This window comes from Mauremys mutica, chromosome 2 (assembly GCF_020497125.1).
Source record: "Mauremys mutica isolate MM-2020 ecotype Southern chromosome 2, ASM2049712v1, whole genome shotgun sequence".
NCBI classification, from domain to species: Eukaryota; Metazoa; Chordata; order Testudines; family Geoemydidae; genus Mauremys; species Mauremys mutica.
In genome coordinates this window covers 6,732,715-6,753,531 of record NC_059073.1, presented here as the reverse complement: position 1 = coordinate 6,753,531, position 20,817 = coordinate 6,732,715, and the positions used below count along the sequence as shown (strand labels likewise).

The 20,817-nt window shown below is 42.8% G+C and overlaps 1 protein-coding gene across 10 annotated transcripts in view; it reads right to left on the bottom strand.

Annotated features, from left to right (window-relative positions):
* Positions 1-20,817, bottom strand: part of LOC123364796 (elongation factor 1-delta-like) — a 34,735-nt gene that overhangs the window by 11,206 nt on the left and 2,712 nt on the right. For 3 of the 10 annotated variants that reach the window (XM_045007188.1, XM_045007189.1, XM_045007191.1), the window contains exons 1-3: positions 12,110-13,383; positions 8,227-8,350; positions 6,076-6,147 (exon numbers count right to left, since the gene is read on the bottom strand). In XM_045007188.1, the coding sequence (XP_044863123.1) occupies positions 6,076-6,147; positions 8,227-8,350; positions 12,110-13,383 (1,470 nt within the window). Of the gene's footprint in view, positions 1-6,075; positions 6,148-8,226; positions 8,351-12,109; positions 13,384-15,195; positions 15,276-20,817 lie in introns of those variants that run through there. The other 7 variants (XM_045007196.1, XM_045007194.1, XM_045007195.1 and 4 more) reach the window with 4 other exon arrangements.

The following is a 20,817-nucleotide window of genomic DNA, read 5'->3' as shown; positions in this document are numbered from 1 at the left end:
GAGTGAAAAGTTATGATAAAGGGGAATTAGGGCTTGGCTACACTTGCAAGTTGCAGCGCTGGTAGAGGCTTTCCAGCGCTGCAATTAGTAACTGTCCACACCTGCAAGGCACATCCAGCGCTGCAACTCCCTGGCTGCAGCGCTGGCTGTACACCTGGCCAGGTTGGGGTGTAGCGAGTGCAGTGCTGGTGATCCAGCGCTGCTCATCAAGTGTGGACACACACCAGCGCTGTTATTGGCCTCCAGGGAATAAGGAGATATCCCAGAATGCTTTAAACTAAATTACTCCCTTTGTTTTGTTATGCAGCCTCTCTTTGTTTTGTTGTGAACCTCCGGAGCTCCCCGTTTCTACCGGAGCTTCTTATCAGCTCCTGTTTGCTGTGATCAATCTGTGAACAATCAAATGAGATCCTCCTCCCTGTTGTGAATGAGCTCTGTGGAGCTCCTCCGTTGCTGCTGCTATCTAAAAAACAAACACAGCTCCTGTTTGCTGTGATCATCTGTACCTGGCTGTAAACAATCAAATGAGAGGCAGGCAGGGAAACAGCGGGGAGTCGTGTTGCCTGCATGCTGTTTGCAATTAAGAGTTAAGACTAAGGGGTCGGAAAAATGTTCTGATTTTTCAAGTCAGGAAGCTAACACACAGTGTTGGCTCCAAAAATCCAGTCTCTCTTTCCCCCCGCTCCCTGTCACACTAGACCCCACTCCACCCCCCTCTTTTGAAAAGCACGTTGCGGCCACTTGAACGCTGGGATAGCTGCCCATAATGCATCACTCCCAACAGCGCTGGAAATGCTGCAAATGTGGCCACACACCAGCGCTGGTAGCTGTGAGTGTGGCCACACACCAGCGCTGGCCCTGCACAGCTGGATGACCAGCGCTGCAAACTACCAGCGCTGCAAACTGTAAGTGTAGCCAAGCCCTTAGATGGAGAAGGCCTAGACAGCAGTTACACTATATGCATTTTGCTGCCAGATATTATTCTGAGATACCTAATAATTCATTAAAAATTGAGGGGGGGGATGAATTATGGGAATGGATTGGAAAGTGTCAAAAATTCTGTTTCTGTAAACACACTTCAAATCAGATAAAGGAGCACCAACTAGTGGAGAAGAAAGGAAATTGGGATAGTTTAAAATCCAGAACTTTAGATTCACTTCATATGAGACTAGCCCAACCCAGAGTGAAGAAAGTGATCACACTAGTGTAGGGAGCTGACCCAACCCCCCCACCCCTCCCCCTCAACTGTAAACAGAACACATCCACTTTTTTGGGGGAGAGTGGGGGGGTGGGAGTGGAGAAAGGATATCCACTTCCCCAGTGGATCACTATCTAATTAATCAACAGCACGTTAGGTCTTATAAGCACGTTTATAAACGGATGTCATTGAACTCAATGTGCACGCTTTTTCCTACAGTTTCCAAGAAGGCAGACCCAACCCATTTAGGGGTAAACTCTCATGCACCTTAACAGCCAGGTGGTCTTCCTAATTTACTACTATGTCAGAGCACATGCTCTGGAAGGTTTGGTCATGTTCTTGGCCTGCAAGAACAGAGTCAGACTTACACACACATAAAAGCAGCCTTTTCCAGCTGTATAGGGTTGCCTATAACACTCAACACTATTCCCTGGATACCTCAAACATTTCTAAAATGCATCCTCATCCTACCTCAAAAGAGGGTGTTAAGTAATCCCATTTTACAGATGGGGAATGCACGTACAGAGAGGTTAAGTGACTTGCCTAAGTCTGAGGGAGAGCAGGGAACAGAACCCAGAACTTTTAGGTCCCAGTCCAATGCCTTAACCACAAACAATGATTTTGTGGTTACAGTATGGACAGAGACTCTGGGTTCAATTCCCTGCTCTGTCAGGCTTCCTGTGTGTCCTCGGGCAAGACGCTTCACCTCCATGCCTCAGTTTCCCATCTGTAAAACTGAGATTACTCCAACCCCTTTGTCTTGACTATTTAAACAAAGTTGTTCAGGGCTGGAATTGCATCATACTGTACGTCTGTAGACTCTTCAGCCCATAGTAGTCCTGATTTCATTCGGCCCTTTAGACACCATTGTAATACAAATAATGAAGCCCCTTCCATGGTCTCTTTGGGAAACAGGGTTTGCAAAACAGCAGAGTGTATTTGAAGACACTAGCGGTCTCTGTATACAGTCTTCCACATTGGCACAGCAAGTGCACCAAAGCCTCCATTAGTCTCTGGGCTTCCAATATTCTTTATAGTCACATCACAAAATAAATCAAAAATCCTTTGATTTCACACACAATATTGATGATTCAGTGCAGTCCAGCTGTAAGGCTGTTCTTTGTGTACACATTAAAGTAGGGGTCGGCAACCTTTCAGAAGTGCTGTGCCGAGTCTTCATTCATTCACTCTCATTTAAGGTTTTGCGTGCCAGTCATACATTTTAATGTTTTTAGAAGGTCTCTTTCTATAAGTCTATAATATATAACTAAATTATGTTGTATGTAAAGTCAATAAGGCTTTTTAAATGTTTAAGAAGCTTCCTTTAAAATTAAATCAAAATGCAGAGTCCCCCAGACCAGTGGCCAGGACCCAGGCAGTGAGTGCGCCACTGAAAATTAGCTCGCGTGCCGCCTTCGGCACCAGTGCCATAGGTTGCCTACCCCTGCATTAAAGGTACATAAGAAAGTGTTAGTATCAAACAGATGGGCTGAAATGAGTGATTATAAAAGCAGACGTGTCCATGCAAAGCAGAATGAAAGGTATGTGCAAATAAATGTTTCTGGCATCTTTTTTTTTTTTTTTTTTAACTTTTTGGGAGATGCAAACCACTACCTCAGATTCCTTCCACTGCACAGTATTTCGATATTTCTAGATACTGACTGTCAAACTGCAGTATTGCTATTTGCAATAGATCCATGAAATGCAACCAGGAAAGAGCTAGGAAAATGTAATTCTTCCATCTTCCCATCTCTACCCAGAGCCAGAGAACAGTTCTCTGGATCTTCAGGTTATCAAGCTGAAGTTCCCATACTTGGACTCTCTTTCCCACCACCAAAATCCTGGATACTGAGGACAAAAACCAACAGGCCTCCAAAGTCATTCTACAAATTTAGCGTAAACCAGTTTGTTTTGTGAGGTATGAGAACAAAATCCACGTTATCAGGCTATAAAGCAATGTAACACACTTATGCTATTCCGTACAGATACTTTTGGTGCTTGTATTGTTACTGTCCATAATTTATAATGATCCTTTAGAAACAGAAAGCTAGGGAATTTGACATTTCAGACCTGTCTCTCTTCCCGCATGTCTAAGAGCAGAGGCCAACCGCTCTTACTGCCTAGCTGTGCACCAGCACAGATGATGTTCGCAATTATTTATGATGTTGCACTACAGATGCACATGGTGCTTTACAAGAAAAATTAAGATTGCAGTGTCTGCCACAAAGAGCTAACAAAGCTAATATAAGACAAGATGAACAAGAGATCATGAACGAGGAGGGACTGAGAGGTCATTAATACTATGCATGTGCTTGGGTAAGCAGTGCACATATCTCGAGGGTGACACAATGGTTGTGGGTTTGCTATGTTATTATGAAGCCACCTTAACAGCTACCTAGTTAAGCCTGCAATGAGTTTTCCCACTTCAAGCAGTTTTAACTGCAAATTCAAGCATGATAATTAATTGAAATCAGTCTGGTGCCCTACATGCATTTCACACTCTTTAGAGTCTCCACTGCACAAGTCTGAGATTTAAAATCCATCCCTTTGGGAATCCTTCCAGAGATTAACTTCATTTGATAGCACTTTCTGCCTACTCACTTTTGTTGAAACAACAGGGAGTCCGGTGGTACCTTGAAGGCTGGCAGATTTATTTGGGCGTGGGTTTTCGTGGGTAGAAAACCCGCTTCTTAAGATGCCTGGAGCGTAAGGTCGCTAGAATCTCTCACTCTCAAAAACCACAACCATGTTGAAATTTCAACACAGGACCTGAGACTACAGAAAGCCCCAGCATGAGAAAGTCAATATACAAACAAGGTATTTGGCTTCTTTGCCACAGAGATCACACAACACTATCTTCATAGAAGACTTTTGTGTTCTGATGCTGCCTTGGCTTCAGTAGCCCTCTTGCCCTGACTCCCCCACCTCTGAGGCGACAGGGCTCGGCTGCCCCAACCCTAGATGCCTCTACACCCTCCCATCCAAGCCTCAATTAGATACAATAGCCTTCTGTAACAGGACTCCCATTCCAGCACAAGTAAGGTTCATCAGGCTGAGAGAAACCAGGGGACATTCACCAAACAGAGAACCTGCCTTCAGAACAGAGTTGCAAGCTCCATTTGTCAGGCAAATTTGGATTCAAGATCCCCCCCTCCTCTCCCTGCCCACTCTCACCAGGGCCTCGTTCTTATTACAAGCTGGGGGCATGGAGGGAAAGAAAAAAGGATTTACAATCAACGTTGAGCCTGATCTCCAGTAGGAAGTAGCTTCAAAGTCCACTCCACTTTCTATTCCTATCTGAAAAGCTTTCAGAGCTTGCCTTTGATTGCTGGCTGAACTCTCCATAGTCCAGGATGTTTAGACCGCATTCAAGTCTTCCATCTTAGATTTAAAGATTTATATTGAAAACCCAAGCAGATTATGGAAGATCATAAATTTGCAGATTATTTCAATGCCGATTTCCCAGCTTGCCCATGCTGTTAGCAATTGCAGCATCACAAGAAAAGCAGTCAGCAGCAGCCCTTCAATCAATGGTCAAACAATTTACTCCCAGCACTACCCTCCTGAGTAGGTTTTTAAAACGTCAGTTGTTTCCCCTTTTCACTTCCAAAATTTAGAACCTGCTTTCAGGACCAATTTAGAAAGCAAATCTAATCCTTTTCTCTTGTTTTTTCTCCCGGTTTGCCTGCTGTCCTTGCATCAAATTCCAAGTGACGAATTCTGTGCTGAGCAGCTTTACTCCTGCACGTGATCTCAGTTATTCTAACACAGAACTATACAGCTGAACTTGACACAACAAAAACAGCAGGCCCAATGAGAGGACCAAGGGAAAAGCAGTTCCATTCATTCCTGTTTACCTACCCAAGATATTTGGGTCACTAATCATCTTGTAACAGGCATATTTTGCATTCCAAGTCAATAGCTAGGGTTCCTTCCTCAGGAGGAATTACTGGGTCATCAGGACACAAGGCCAGACACCTAATAGTTCTAATTTTGTTAAGCATCTTCCATCTGCGGATCCCAATGTTTTACAAATATTGATTTGTCCTCACAACCTTCCTGTGAGTAGTTGACACTATCACCTCCATTTTACAGATGAGAAAACAGGAGGCATATCTTGGATTAGAACCTAGTCACTATCCCTCCTCCCTGCGATAAGTCAGCACAACATCTCTTAATACAGGATCTAAATTCCGTTCTGAACAATAACCGTGATTAAAACAGCCAGCTTTGTGACAAACTGATTATGTAGCAGCAGCAAAAAATGCTCCAGCAGGGGATAGTAGCAATCTATTATAGTAGTGTTCAGAGTTAAAACTAGTAGCCAAGCTGAGTACCCTAGAAACAGTAGATGGAAGATGCCATTTCTTTGCACATACCCTAACTGAAAGCCAACAGGAAAGAGAAGGTGGTAGTTCAGTGTACTCCAGTATACAAACATGCCCCTGCTGACAGATGCATGCTGTCCCTATGCCGCTCAGCAGGGGTATTTTAACTATGGTTAAATTGGTTACATGTTAGTTAAAAGATCATTGGAACCAACTCAAACATTCCACTGGGAGAAAAGTAAGAAATGCATAGCCTTCTTTGTAGGCACCACTGAATTTTAGCCCCAGTGCAATTTGCCTGTAATTTTAAAGCCATTGTGCCAAGGTAAGCAGTTACACAGCATGCATTTCTGGCAATAGAGGGTGTTCTTGATGAAACAGAGCTAGTCTGGTGGTACACAGCACTGCACACCTTGTCAATCTCCTCTAACTTAAAATAAGAAGCCACACAATCTATGGAATCAGTCATAGTGGAGGAGATCTGTGAGATGCGCCATAGCTAAAAATGGACTGCAGGTAGCCAGCTGGTGAGAGAGCTTGGGTACTCACTCCGGCCAGCGATTTCTGGATATTCTCCCTGGCTCTGGCAATGTCGCGTAGGATCGTGCTGGCTCCGTTCTCCTGCAAACAGCGCAGAAAGAACCAAGATGTTTTGTAAAATGAGACATGAGAAATTGCTGTGGGCAGCTAAGAGGGGGAAGATTGGATTCTTTTAGCAATGATTAAGTGAGTATTGGAGGGAGCTTTTCAAGAAGCATCAGCTGGAGGCATGGAGTGCAATGACTGCAGCTTAGTATTGGTCACATCATGCTATGCCTCCAGAACAGTGTCCAGTTGCAGAGTTTCTCCCCACTCTGGTCTCCTGACAGGCTGGCATAGCCATCACTCAGGCAGGTTATCAGGATCACTTTAGTGGAGCTCTAGCTAGGCAGCTAATTTCCTTAAAAGATGGTGTGTGAATTTCATGCTGGTGAGAAGTGGCAGAGTCCTGCGGACTAAAATCTTCTATTCAAAGAGTGGGTGTGGTCCAGGCTGTGGCAGCGCTAGCTTTTCCACATTGATGTGCCACATCCCCAAACGGGAGGGTCCACCTCCTGGGACAAGAGTTCAGTTTCCAGGGTCCAGGTACTCCTTGGCTCTCTGAGACTACCAACAAGAGCACCCATTATAGCTGTGGTTTCTGTGACACAGACTCCTGTCCACTGGAAACTGGACTGAGCACCAAAACTCATTTCACACTGGGCACCAATCAGCCCCACATAATCCCACATAGCATGGCACTTCCAAATTTGATGCAAATTAAAAAAAGTTTACTGAAGACTCCTAAACCTTAATAGGAAGGGAGTGTTGTAATAAACAACAACTCTAAGAATTTCAGTCAGTTGGATTTCAGGCCACTTCTGGCAGGTAAAATTACCTCCTTCACTGAAAGTTCTGTGTGTGTGTCATGTGATATTCTAATTATTCCCCTTTCTACTACACAGAACACAGCTGTGCTTTAGAATCTGCTTTAATGTTTTACTTACAACTTCCAATTTTTGTAGACCTACTGTAGGAACATCTGCCCTTCAAATAAATGTTGTACAGAGCTTTGTGCTACCGCTATGGTAGCATAGCCAGCAGAAATTCAGCAGAACATGCCTACAAGCTACTAAAGCATTGACCTTTGTTTAAAAGCTCGGCCCTGCCACTTGCAAAACAGCCATTTACGATTTCAAGCCGCTTTCTATGGAATTAAATGCATATGCAGTTAACCGTCCTTTACATTTTAGGATGGGAGCATCACTGCTCCCTACAATCTTACTCCAGTTGTGGGGGTGCAGATACCTCAGGAATGCAAGTGTGAGCCACCCTGAGAACTTTATGCTGGACCTGAAGTTTGTTTTCCCTGCTCTTCCCCCACCATAGCCACCACTGCTCTGGTGCAGACAAATAATATCTACAGCATTCCCAGCGGCCTCCTGGGGAAGCCAGAAAGGGAGTGTGGGTCACAATCTCTCTGGAGTGTTAGCACCACTATGCTCCCGTCGTGGACTCGGTCTCCAGGATGTGCCTGGCCAAAAAAAAAAAAAGCAGCTTGGACACTCCTGAACACTGGCTCCCTGGAAAAACAGGAAATTGCTAGATATCGTAAAGGCTCACACAGGTCAGTCCTTAGCATAACTTCCCACCCTCCCATATTACCTCAACATTTGTTCTCAGATCATGTGAATGGGATATAAAATTGCTCGCTGATAGGTCACAGACCCTATTTGTGGCCCTGCCACAGGTAGGGCACAAGTAACCTGAAGGATTAAGAAAAGACCAATTGTTGTAAACTATAACCCAGGTTTTCCCCCACTTCTATTTCACCCCATTCACACAGTTAAACCTCTTCTTGTACACAGGCAAATCAGCTTCAGATACACTCTATATTTTGAACTACAGCCTGTGGAACACTGGAGGGGTTTGAAGCAATTATTTGTGGTCCACAGAACAAAACATTTTGAAAACCAAACAGGGAATTTGGTGACAGGACCTGGGTCTCCAAGAAAAGATCTTTTACAAATTGGTCTCCAGAACAGGAGAATTACTAACAGACCTTAACAAATACATACAGGTGGGAAGGGTCATTCTTTCACCTGCTATCAGTACTGGGAGCTCCTTAGACTCTAGCACTCTGCAAAAACTACTTCCTTACTACTTGAGGATATGCATTACCTGTTGGCATGAAGGACTGGCAACTGGCCCATTCATCTGTTCATAGTATCTCTTCTCAGCATCATCATACTTGAATTTATCAAACCAGATCTTCTCATGCACAAGGAAATCAGCTGCCATTTTTCTGCAAATAGGGAGAGACAATATGAGCAGCGAGGAATATTTAAAGGTTAGCTGCTTGTATCAGGTTCATCAGCAATAGCACTTATTTCCTTCCTCCCTCCCCCATAGAACTGCATTGTAGCTTTCTGCCCTTTATCTTCCTTCCCCGCTGGTGAAAAGCTTTAAGTAAATGGGATCCTATTAAGAAAGCAGGACATTCTAATCATCCATCCACCTGTCTGCCTGATCTGACCTGCATTTAGCAACACAGCATAAAGCAGGGGCTGTACATGTTGGACAGTCTGCACCTTCCCCTGTGTAAATGCCAGCTCCACCAAGATATATAGATCAAAATGTCAGACACTAAAAAATTCACACAAGTCAATTAATACAATGGTTTAAAAAAAATGGACAGAATCGCAGCTGTTTTGGCTCATGTACAAAGACTTTTTTTTTTTTTAAATATGCCTAGTCAACCTTAGTAACCAATAGACTAAACTCCTTAACGTAGCTTTTAGCACAACACAGAGTGGAGGACACGGTGTTTTAGTCACATTACAACTATGTTAGGAAGCAGTGTTCAAACTGTAATGGGGAGCAAGTTGAGCACACAGTTCTATTGCATACTATCAAAAGATTTCAGCCCTGCCCACACCTGAATCAGAACTGTGCTGCTCCAACCAAGCTATCTCTACCTTTGGGGGAATTCTGCACCACTGCGCAATGCAGAATTTTGCAGAAATTAACAATGTGCACACAGAATTGCTATTCGACCACAGAAATGAGCTGCAGTGCTGCTAGTCACCACTAGGACCACTGGACTCAGCAGAGCCCAGCTTGCACATAGAAGACACTACTGGGGGAGGGAGCTAGAGAGTTCTGGCAGCTGCAGTTCCCAGCATGCTCTGAGGGAAGGAGAGGGTGGCACGCAGGAAACTCCATGCAAGCCTGAGATCAAGCATCAGGCTGTTTCTCCCTTTGGATCCCTGGGTTTTGGCAGGGTAGGGGGATGGGTATCTGGGCAAGGGGCCCGCAGCTGGGGTTATGGATGTCTGCCTCCCCCACCCCACCCCAAGCTGGGTTCTGAGTGTGTGTGGTGGGGGAAGGAGGCAGAGAAACAGGAACTGGGCTGTCATAGGGATTTCTTTAACTCTCTACTCCTGAGGGAATTTTTGTGAGTGTCCATATTGTTATAAATATGCTTGCTGACGGGTATTTTGATATAAATTACCAAAATAATTGAAATTGGCCTGATTATGTACAGTGTTATTTTGACAAATAACATTCGTAGAATTTTAAAATATTGTGCAGAATTTTTTGGCACAGAATGCCCCCAGGAGTAGATGATCTTACATGGTTAATGCTAACGCAGTTCGGACCCTCTAGAGGGGCAAGGAATCACTGAGTGTGCTGCAGAACAAGATTACCCAGTCCTCCTGGATAACTCCATAATAGTATGTGGCATGACAGACAAACAAACAAACCAAAACGGAGGTACTAGAAGAGCGCCTCCTTTCAAATCAAGAACCACAAAAAGTATTTCAGAAGATGGCATACGGAGGGGTGGAAGATGGACCTGCACGGGTGTATTTTCAGAAGACCCTGTAGTCATTTAGAAATTAAACTGTTACACTGTTGGGGAGAGATCCTTCCCATTGTGCTTTGTGTTAGTCAGAAATCACAAGATTCCAACCCATGTGGGGAGGATAAGGAGGATTTTCTAAAATGCACAGGGGTTCCAAAATGGCTATGAAAGTAGACCAACCTACTACTTTGTAAGTGGTAACAATGAATTCAGAGGCAAAGAGGCTAACTTAACATGGGCATGCAGTTAAACAGCTTCCAAAGGCTATTTAACTTCATGGTATATTTAGGATGGGGCTATTCCAAGAACCTAACACGGAGGACATAGAATATCAGCTTATGTAAAGGGCATTTAAAGATCTTTTAGGAAAAGTTTACACCACTCAAATGCTCTAAGGCAAGGACCATAACTTAAAGAATCAGCCTAGACCTTTGTAAGCCCTACAAATCCTCCAAAAAAACACCTCCAGATCTCAACACTGGTTAACTAAGTAATGCTTTCTACTGTACGGTTGTAAAAACATCTCAGTATCAACACCAACCCATTCAGAAAGGCAGAGAAGGATCAAGAGAGACTGCTAAAAAAAAAACCAACTCCAAATTCTGTAACCCCTTCCCAATGTACACATCATTCCTTCAAGAGACTGCCAGAAATGCTGTCCATATACACAAGGCTACATGCAGCCAGTTTACCACACACAATCCTAATTATGCACAGGCCATATCAATCACACACTGTACATTTTGTACTGACACAATCGTCATTTCATGGGGAGATTCTTCTTACTCCTTCTGGCAACAGAGAATCCTATTCAAACTCAAGGGATCACAAGTGTCTCCTCAAAGGGAGGAGAAAGGAAGACCTATTTATTCTCTGTGCAATTTATTTATTGCTGGGCTACAAAACAGCACTTAAGTACTGGCCTTTAGACAAATCCACTGAAGAGCTACAGCTCAGAAGGTAATGTGGCCTCTGAACGGTAGAAAAGTTTTGGGTTCAGCAAGTAGAATGCAATTATGTAAAATCAAAATATAAACTGCATTGTTTCATGTACAGTGGAACAAAAATGCTGTTCTGTACTCACCCAAGACAGGCTGCTTTCAAACATTTCCAGCCTTTAAACAAAATTAGACTGTTTTAATTAGACTAATCGCAGGGCCAATGGATCTTTTCTACATTTTAAAAATGCATCCCCCTTCCCAGCTCCAATGTTTGTTCATTGGATTTGTTATAATCTAGTTCACCTTACACGCCCAGATTAAACACCCACTTTTAGACACAATGGCTTATCAGATTACCTTCCCTCAATCGTTCAGAGGAAGCACCTGCGGTCTCCAGATTAAAACTTTGGGCCTATTTTACAGACAAATGGCATCTTTCATCCTGAAGGATCCCAAAGCTCCTCTACAAACTGAACATATACAGTGACAAAAAAGCATCCATTTCTCAGGGGAAGCCAGTGGAAAACCTACATACAGCAACCTCTAGGGAATTTTTGGTCAAAGCCACCGGAACAAATTCCTTCTCTTGTGAAGAATGCAATGGGATCTTTAATACTCATGCACTGCAAACACAATACCCATTCTAAAGGTCTAGTCCAAAAAAAAGCTACTGTTAAACCTGCCTAAAACTCAGTTTATGAACCTCAGAATGATGAGGGGCTAAGTGGTCAGTACCATCCCAGAGCAATGCTTAGACAATACGGTCATCTCCTCCACCTTTCTGCCGGTAAAGCACTTTGGGATTAAAGGCTCTGTGCAAGAAATGTGTGGCCTGAGCACAGGACTGGGAATCAGAACTCCCAAATCAAGAGTTCTAACCCCTCCTTTGACTTCAGTTCTCTGTGATCTCGAGCAAATTATCGAACTTGTCCGGCTCCAGCAATAAAATGACAATAACTTAACTACCGATCTCCTAGGGGTGTTTGAGGATTAATTACAACTCATCAGTGTAACAGTGAGCTACCTTAAAAAAGGAGGGCCCTCTTCAAAAACCCTGCTGGTAAAGTGAAGCCTGATTAAGGTTAAACAGGACCTTTGGCTCAATAACTGGAGGTTATATCTATAGCGCCAGTGTTGTGTTTGGCACTACAGACCCACAGGGCGCTTGCCTTCTACATATGCCAATTATTTCAGCTCAATCCTGAACCATCAATTTTCCGAGTTTGAGTGTTACCCCAGAATAAGCTTTTCCTACTTAGTTTCTGATGAGGGCACGCTTGTGGCACGAGAAGCAGGTCGAGATGGTTTTGCTAGTGAGAGTTCTGGAACCCTTGAATTATCTTGTCTGATTGACATTTTCAGGGCCTCAGATGCATAGTATCGTGATTCAGCGCTGTCGTATGTGGGTTTACTAAGCCACAAATGCTCACTGTCCTTGTGTAGGAAATACCAGGTAGGCGGAGGGTGCTCAGCATCTTTAGGATGGGAAGGGTTAGTGGTGAACTCCACATGTCGAGAATTCATTCGTTTCCCGGGACTGCGGCCCTTCTTGTCCTTTCGGCTGCTCTTCAAGGCTTCTGGACGGCTGCGCTCTTGTGGCCTCACCTTCCCTGGAGGATGCCCATCAGTCATGTTCTCGTAGAAGCATTTCTCAGCATCATCATAAATAGGTTTCTCCAGCCACACCCCTGAAATCAATGCCTGCAAGGTCAATATCTGAGGCTTGCCATTTATTGTCTGGCATGCAGGACTGGGCAAACTGGTAACAAAAGAAGCACCAGAATGAACCACCACATCTGTTGACAGGCATGGTGTAGCAGGGGTTGCAGGAGTAGATAGAGCTGTTATATACCCTTCATCTGGAGTTCTTTGATCGACATCACCATAGTCACTGTTCCATCGTACCGATGGAAGATCTAGAAAGTGTGGGTGAACAAAAGATTGAGACCTTTCAACAAACACCTTCTCTGCCTCATCAAAGTTGAACTTGTTGACCCAGACATCCTGAATGACATGGTGACAAGCAATCAGACTGGCATGGGTGCAGTGCAAGGCTGCTGCGTTCTTCCTTGGCTTATGAACACCTGGGACAGCTTCTTCTGACCAGGACACTAATGCTGGCTGCTCAGCAGCCAGTTCAGTCTCAGCGGCTTTCTGGGTCAGGTCATCTGCAAGTTTCTTTCTGAACATGTTTTCAGCATGATCGAAGAAAGGTTTGTCAAACCACACGCCATCAGCTAATAAACCAGTCAGGACGAAATCTACCTTGGAGACCAAACTCTTGGTTTTTGGAGAGCGTTTCCTTTTCTTTTGCTTCTTCCCATTTCTCACTCTTTTCATGTCTTTCAATTCGCCCTCGACGGGATCATCGTGACAAACACTGTTCATTGCCTCCACCTCTTGGCACTTTTCAGTGGCTGAGGCTGCCAAAGTGGCTTCTCTTTCGTAGTGGAGCCTCTCCGCTTCATCATACTGGTGCTTGTCCAACCAGACCTTTTCTAGTGGGTACGGGAGCTTCCTAGTCCTCATCTTCCAAAGAGTGGCAGCATTAAAAGATAAGCACAATAATGTAGTTGCAACATAACTAAACAAGCCAATGGCATACATTAGATTTGAGCCATTTCTTAAGCACTGCAAAGTTTATATAAAAACCCACCACTCAGTCATGATTAATATATTAAGAAATGGTGCTTTGGGCATTTAATTCAATTTCCATTTCATTGTTTACACATTTCAGTGAGAAGGAATTAAGTTGTCCACATGTTTAATCCAAGTTCAAATTTGATCTATTTCTCTGTAAAGCACCTTTTTAATTAATTTATCTACGTCCACATTTGGTCTGGTTAGATCTGTATTAAGTCCTCAGAAACTAAAGCCACAGGGCTCTACATGTAGTTCACATTTTACACTGTAAGGCACACTTGTCAGTCGTGTAGGCCAAACTTGAATCCTTTTCAAAGTTTTATGATATAGTGGAGGGATTTTTCCAAATCACCACCTAATAAGCACCACCAATGTGCTAACTAGATACCCTTAAACCGGTATTTTTGGAAAACTTGCTTTTTTTTAAAAAAAAAAAGATTCCCTACTCATGAAGATCTTTTTGTAGACACTGCCAATATAGGACATGCTGTATTGTACTTGACTGCTATAAAACCAGCAGAGGAGCAAAGGAAACTATTCCCAGAGCTGCACGAAGTTAACTGAGATAGAGTAAGGTTATGTGTTAGTAATGGGCTCCCGGCTTTCTTGGAAACCATGAATCTCTCAAATATATTTTGAGCCAACAAACTTTGAAACTCACTGGATTTCAGTTAAAAATCAATTACTGCCAAATGAAAAGGACAAGAGTTTTTAAGAGCGTGTCTCAGGGTTCATATATATTAACCTTCATTATATGTGACAAGCTTATTTTAAACACAGCAATTTTAGAAAGATCTGCCTATAACTTTAAGCTAGATTTTGTTAAATGCTATTGTTTCACATTTAAATCAACTGAAATATCCCATACAAAGGAAGTGGCATAAATGTTGCATTTGTTTGGCATGAAAGTCTTGTGCTTTAACTATTGTTTATAATCCACTATGAAGTCAAATTTAGCTTCCAGGATATCAAAATTATCAAACATGATATTGGAGAGATTTTCCTAACTGCAGGATTTACAGCAGTGCTCAGAAATCCAGGTAAAGGTTAGCTACTAAATTTCAAGATAGTAAATTAGTAAAAAAAGAGTGTGTTGAATTATGCACAAATCCAATTTAAAATTAAGTAGCTGAAAAGACACTTCCCTCTTTGCTTACCTGCCAGTCTCAGTTTCAAGATTCTATTTCACTCTGCAATAGGTGATCAAATCAGAAATATTTAAAACTGAACATTTTCCAACATTCCATTAGGTGCAGATGGCAATACCAACAGTTGGAAAAAATAAACCAGAATTCCTATTTCAGGACTCGGCAGACAAGTAAAGGGGAAACCATTTTCAAATTTAAGTGCCTTTGCCATTTTAAACTTACACTTATTATTTTGGGGATTTTTACATTTATATTAAAAAAACTAACACCTAAATACAGTATTAAAATCACAATTTCTAAGGGGAACCCTTTTTTTTGCTTAAAAATAAAAATTGATACTTTTCATCCGGTAGAGAAGACAATGAACAACTCTTGCCAATTGAAACGAACAATATATTTCTCTTGATTAAAATATCAAAACTGGAAACCCTGAAAGTCAGGCTGATTTCATAAAAAAATAGTTTAACTGGATGCTCTACCATATGGACATTAATAAAACACTTCTTACTACAGTAAGCCACCAGTTTCAAAGATAGAGAATTAATCCTACTTATTACTTTCAAAGTCAAAGCGTCCCATTAAGTGGGTGGCAATGTGGGGATAAAGCAGCAACTCTATGATCTGGCCCTCAGGATAAGCTATGCTGTCACAGCTTCCTTGGCATTGTGACCAAGCAGGCAATGATGACATCAGATTATAGGTCAAAGTCAGAACATATGCTAGCTGCATAAAAATGACTAAAATGCTAATCAAGTGCACATAGTACTCTAGAATGTAAAGATGAGCATGTTACATGCTTTCATTGTAAAAGCATGGTAGCCCCACACTTATTTTAGTGTCAGATTTTTTACTTAGAAATATTTTACATGCTAACCTTTGTACTCAGAAAAAAGGAGCAGTCTCTAACCCACAAGACAAATATTGAATAGCAATACCTACTACAAGAAATCTTTTAAAGGGAATGGGGTGTTTGACTATTTACACCAAGGAACTGTTTTGCACAGGAGCTTCCAATGTATCTGCAGAAAAGTAGTAGCATCCTCCACAGAGGAAGAAATAATCTGAATTGTGGTTATTGAGCAGTAGGTGGAAAAGGAAAAGGGATGATGATACTGAAAAAGATTAGGACTGAAGAAAAAATAGGATTAGGACTTTTCACAGCCAGTGATTGCTTAAAACAGGTGTTGTTCAAAATTAAACTACAATCTTGCAAGGATTGTATAATTTTATTATACTGTTTACCTAGTTTTGACCATCTGAAGTGTACAAAATGTGAAAGTGCAGGGAAAGTGCATGCTTAGATCAGCATTTGACTAAGATGGATAGACCAGTTATGTCTATGAACCTGAACTTTTAAGGTACTGACTGCAACAGCTCAATAAGGACACTGAAGTGGGAGCTTCGGGTATTGTGAATGCATGAGGTGTTTTAGATTAATGGGAGGGGGGTGCTCATTGGATTTGGGTTCTCTTAAATCACACCAAGAATAAAATATAGGCTGGAAGTGAACAGATAAAGCCTTCCATTTAAAAAGACACATATGATTGTATCAGGTGAATCTGTGGCAGGCAAGTGCTTGCTCTGCATCTAAAGGTCACCTTCTGGTTACGATTCTCAACTACTTCAGAGAAGAGGGGAATATAGTCTTGGCTCTTAATATTCTGCTATTACATGTTTACCATTTAGTCTGCATTACTACACCTCTACCCCGATATAACACGGTCCTCGGGAGACAAAAAATCTCACCGCATTATAGGTGAAACGTTATATCAAACTTGCTTTGGGCCCGCCCTGTTCCTTGTTCCCTGACTGCGCCCTCCAGAGACCCCGTCCCTAATCACCCCCAGGACCGCACTGCACCCCCTACTCAACCCCTCTGTCCCCTGACTGCTCCGATCCCTATCCACCCCTCCCCGCCCCCGACAGGCACTCACCAGCGGCAGGAAGCGGAGCAGCCAGCCCCAGCCCACTCCACTCTGCCACCTCCGAGTGCAGGGAGGTTGGGGAAAGGATGCCCCCCTGCACTCACCTGCAGCAGGAAGCGGAGCAGCCCAGCCCCAGCCAGCTCCACTCCGCCAGCTCCCAGCTGTGACGTTCCACTTCCTGCCAGGCACGTGAGTGCAGGACCTTTCCCCAGCCGCCCCGCAGCGACATGGCTGGGGCCGCGTCACTCCGCTTCCCGCCAGAGGTGAGTGCGGAGAGGTGTCCCCCATACTCATCTGCGGCGGGAAGCGGAGCGCTGCGGCTGGGAGCTGGTGGAGTGGAGCAGGCTGGGGCCGGGCTGCTCCGCTTCTGCCTCTGCTGGTGAGTGCGGGGAAGTGGGGGGGGGAGATCCCTTCCCTCAAGATCCCTCCCCCAAGCGACACAGCTGGGGCAAGAGAAGCAGAGCAGGCTGCTCCCAGCCCCCCGCTAATCCCCCGGGCCACTCTGGGACTGCGGGGCCACCAAAAGTGCCCTCCCACAGCTCCTGACCCCAGATCCTGGGGGCAGGAGGGGAGGAAGAGCCCCTGACTGCTGCCGAGACCCTCTGCCCCTTATCGAACCCCTCAGTCCTGGCCTGGCACCCTTAACACGCTGCTCAGAGCAGCGTGTCAGAGCTTCACCGCCTTGTATGTGAACCCACCTTATATCGGGTCACGTTATATCGAGATAGAGGTGTATAATTCAAGTCGGACATAAGAAGGCAACTGCATAGCAGATAAAACGGGAGGTTACTTAATCCAGTTTAACATAATTAGTGACAGTTTCTTGCAACTCCTCAAATGACCTCTTTGATTAATCAATGAATAGCAGTCATGGTGATGTGCATATATGGGGGTACATGTGCATTATGTATTTAATAAGGGTACTTAGGACATCATTACTATTGCAGGATTTATGTGTTCTCGTGTAAAACCATGAGAGATCTTCCTCTCCAAAGAGCTGAAACCAGAATGAACGGTAAATTCCTATAAGTATACGGTCATTTCTATTAGAAGACAGAAAACTTAAATTGACAGTGACTTGTTTATAACCAAGGTGAACAAAATCTTAGCACCAATACATGCAATCCAATGATTTTCTTGAAAAAAAGAAAGCAGAAGTGACAAGATATTGACCTGTAAGTACTTACTTTTTTATTTCCTATGACAGCATTAAGAAATAAAGTTAGGAAAAGTGAGAAAGTTTTATTTCTAGAGACGCAGAACCAGTGAGAGCACAGTAAACGAGTTGTATAGCAGGTGGGATATTACTTGTATAAAATGTTTTAACTTTCAAAAGAAATTAGAAACAATACAGTTTACTGCGAAGTTGTGGCTGCTTAATACTAGTGAGTCTAGTACTAACTAAACAGAACTATGTACATATACATCTAAAACCCAACTGTATTTGTTTTAAACTACTGTATCCAGCACTAAAAATACAATTAGATTACATACACACTGGAATTGTTACTTCAGTGTACTTGATAGGGATCAGCCTTGGGTAAACTATAAATGTTTTGAGTATCCAGAATAACCTATAGAGCTGTTAACTAGCTAGAGCTAACTGGCAGTTAACTCAATTAAAAAAAAAAAAAAAAAAAAAAAAGGACAAGCCTGTAGCAGAAGTTTGTTAAAAGATTATACAAGAACAATTTCTGGAAGAAGTCCAGTCCCCCTAAGAATTTAACAGGTCTCCTTTTTAGTCAAAAGACAGAAAATATACATATTTCTATATCTGTTAAACATGATGTTTTAAAAGTTAATTCCGTCAAACACCCAGCCTGTGGGCCACATGCAACCTGCTTAAGATATTTATCAGCATGATCAACTTAGCAGAAATCAAACTTTTATTTATTTTTTACATATAAAATGCTAGTGCGAAGAAAATCTTCCAAATGGGAACTGCATGCAACCAATTAAGAGCCTACAAACATCCTGAAACTGCTCTGAGACATGGCCAGTTCCCTTTTACCTCAATGGAGTGTTAACTCTTAAACCCAATTATGGTTACAGCTACACTAGAGAGTTTACCACCACTGTAAGCTATCTAACTGCTCTAAGCCCACGGGAGAGAATTCTCCCATCAGCACAGTGCTGTCCACACCGGCGCTTATGTCGGTGTAATTTACGTGGTTTATTCACACACCTAGGTGACAAATTATGCCAATTATGCTGTAGAATAGACATAGCCTATGACATTTTAAAAAAAATCAGATTTTTAAATAATATAAGTGTACAATTGCCAATGTAATTTGCACAATTATACACATAGGACAGTTTCATAAGTAAATACCTGATTTAACAAAAATACCACATCTACATTAGGGAAAGTATTTTAACAAGTTAAAACCCTAGTGTAGACAAAACCATTATTGCTTTAATATGTGTCAGCTTCTGGAGGTAACCCTGAGTAGCCAAGGCAACTCAGAACAGCACTGGTGGGTGCTTTGTAACACCCAGAGAGATTCATTTCACTTTCATGAGCACTAAGCTTTACAACTAAAAATTAATCTTACTGTGCTTTATGAATAATCTCTGCAACAATTTCTATTTCCGAGTACATCAACAGTAGAAATCAGAGAAGCAAAGAACCCTATTCTATACTTAAATGCAAAGTACAGTAACTCCTCATTTAACGTTGTCCCGCTTAATGTTGTTTCAATGTTACATCCCTGCTCAATTAGGGAACATGCTCGTTTAAAGCTGTGCAATGCTCCCTTATAACGCTGTTTGGCTGCCTGCTTGTAAGATTCTGTGGAAGAGCAGCAACTTTACAAGAGAGCATTGCCCAAGTTCCACTTCTCCACCTCCTCCCTCCCAGCGCTTCCCCCACTGCTAAACAGCTGTTTGGCGGCACTTAGGACTTTCTGGGAGGGAGGGAGGGGGAAGAGCAGGGACACACCGCATCTGCCAGCTGTTTGGCAGCAGGGAATCACTGGGAGGGAGGGGCAGGAGCAGGCCTGGAGTGGAGTGGGGACAGGAAGAGGCGGGCCTGGAGCATTCCTGGCAAAGTCCAAGCCTGTTCTTCTCCGGGGAAGCTGCCGCTGCTGCTGCAAAGGTGCTTCCTAGTGTTCTTGCCTGCAGTGGGCTGTGCCTGTGTGGGATAAGCCAGGGGCACTTCCCAACCATAGTACAAAGCAGTACTGTACAGTATATAATGCCTTTTCTCTGCCCCCAAAAAATTTCCTTGGAACCTAACCCCCTGCATTTACATTAAATCTTATGGGAAAATTGGATTCATTTAACATTGTTTCACTTAAAGTTGCATTTTTCAGGAATATAACTACAACATTAAGTGAGGAGTTCCTGTACAATCACCTTATAAGCCTTTATCGTGCTCCCTAAATTGAATATAGTTATTAGGTTCTTATGCATTTAATTCATCGTAACTATTCTAGGAGCCACTAGTATTATGTACAAAATGTTTCTATGATTATAAAAATATGTGTGCAGACTAGACAAGAAAAACGCAACAATGTGTGCTCTTGCTGCGCAGGTTGGATACTGGCCTTTGTATTATCCATGCCACTGAAACGTAACAGGCAGCAACTTAAGTGGTGGCACAAAGCGTACCAGCTATTTGTAAGACTCAAAACATCAAAAAGGCAATGGTTTTTGTGTTGATTAATACATAGCTTTCAACCTCCCTCACCCAATGTAAAGTTACACAGGACAATGCAGTGAAAACTTCCCATAACCAATATATAAGCAACATTAACCACCATCTAAAAGCCCTCTAAGTTTCAACAATTTCTAATTGAAAATGCATAGTTGCTCAGCTTCCTTTTCAGTTTCTGCTTATCATCACTTCTTGGCTGTCACAAACTAAAATAAGGCCATCACACTGGATTTCCAATGAAACAGGGGAATGCGTAGTTAAAAAAGTGATGAAAACATTTATATCAATATTTCATAAAACCCAAAATAAGATTTGAGCTTAAGCTTTTTACCTGTATTATTTTAAGATTGTGTTTTTCTTTTTCTTTTTTAAATGAAGGGAACACTTTTTCCACAGCAGCTGTTTCTGAAGGGAAATGTCAGCTGCTTTTCAAAATCCACAATCTTAAACAGTGCAAGATTACCAATGAGTTGACTGTATCTCCCTACAGTAGAGCCCATCGACAATGAAATAGGAGACAGGGAGAGGGGGGCCTGATGACATGTACCCAGAATCACCTGAGACACTGTTTTTGCCCCATCAGGCATTG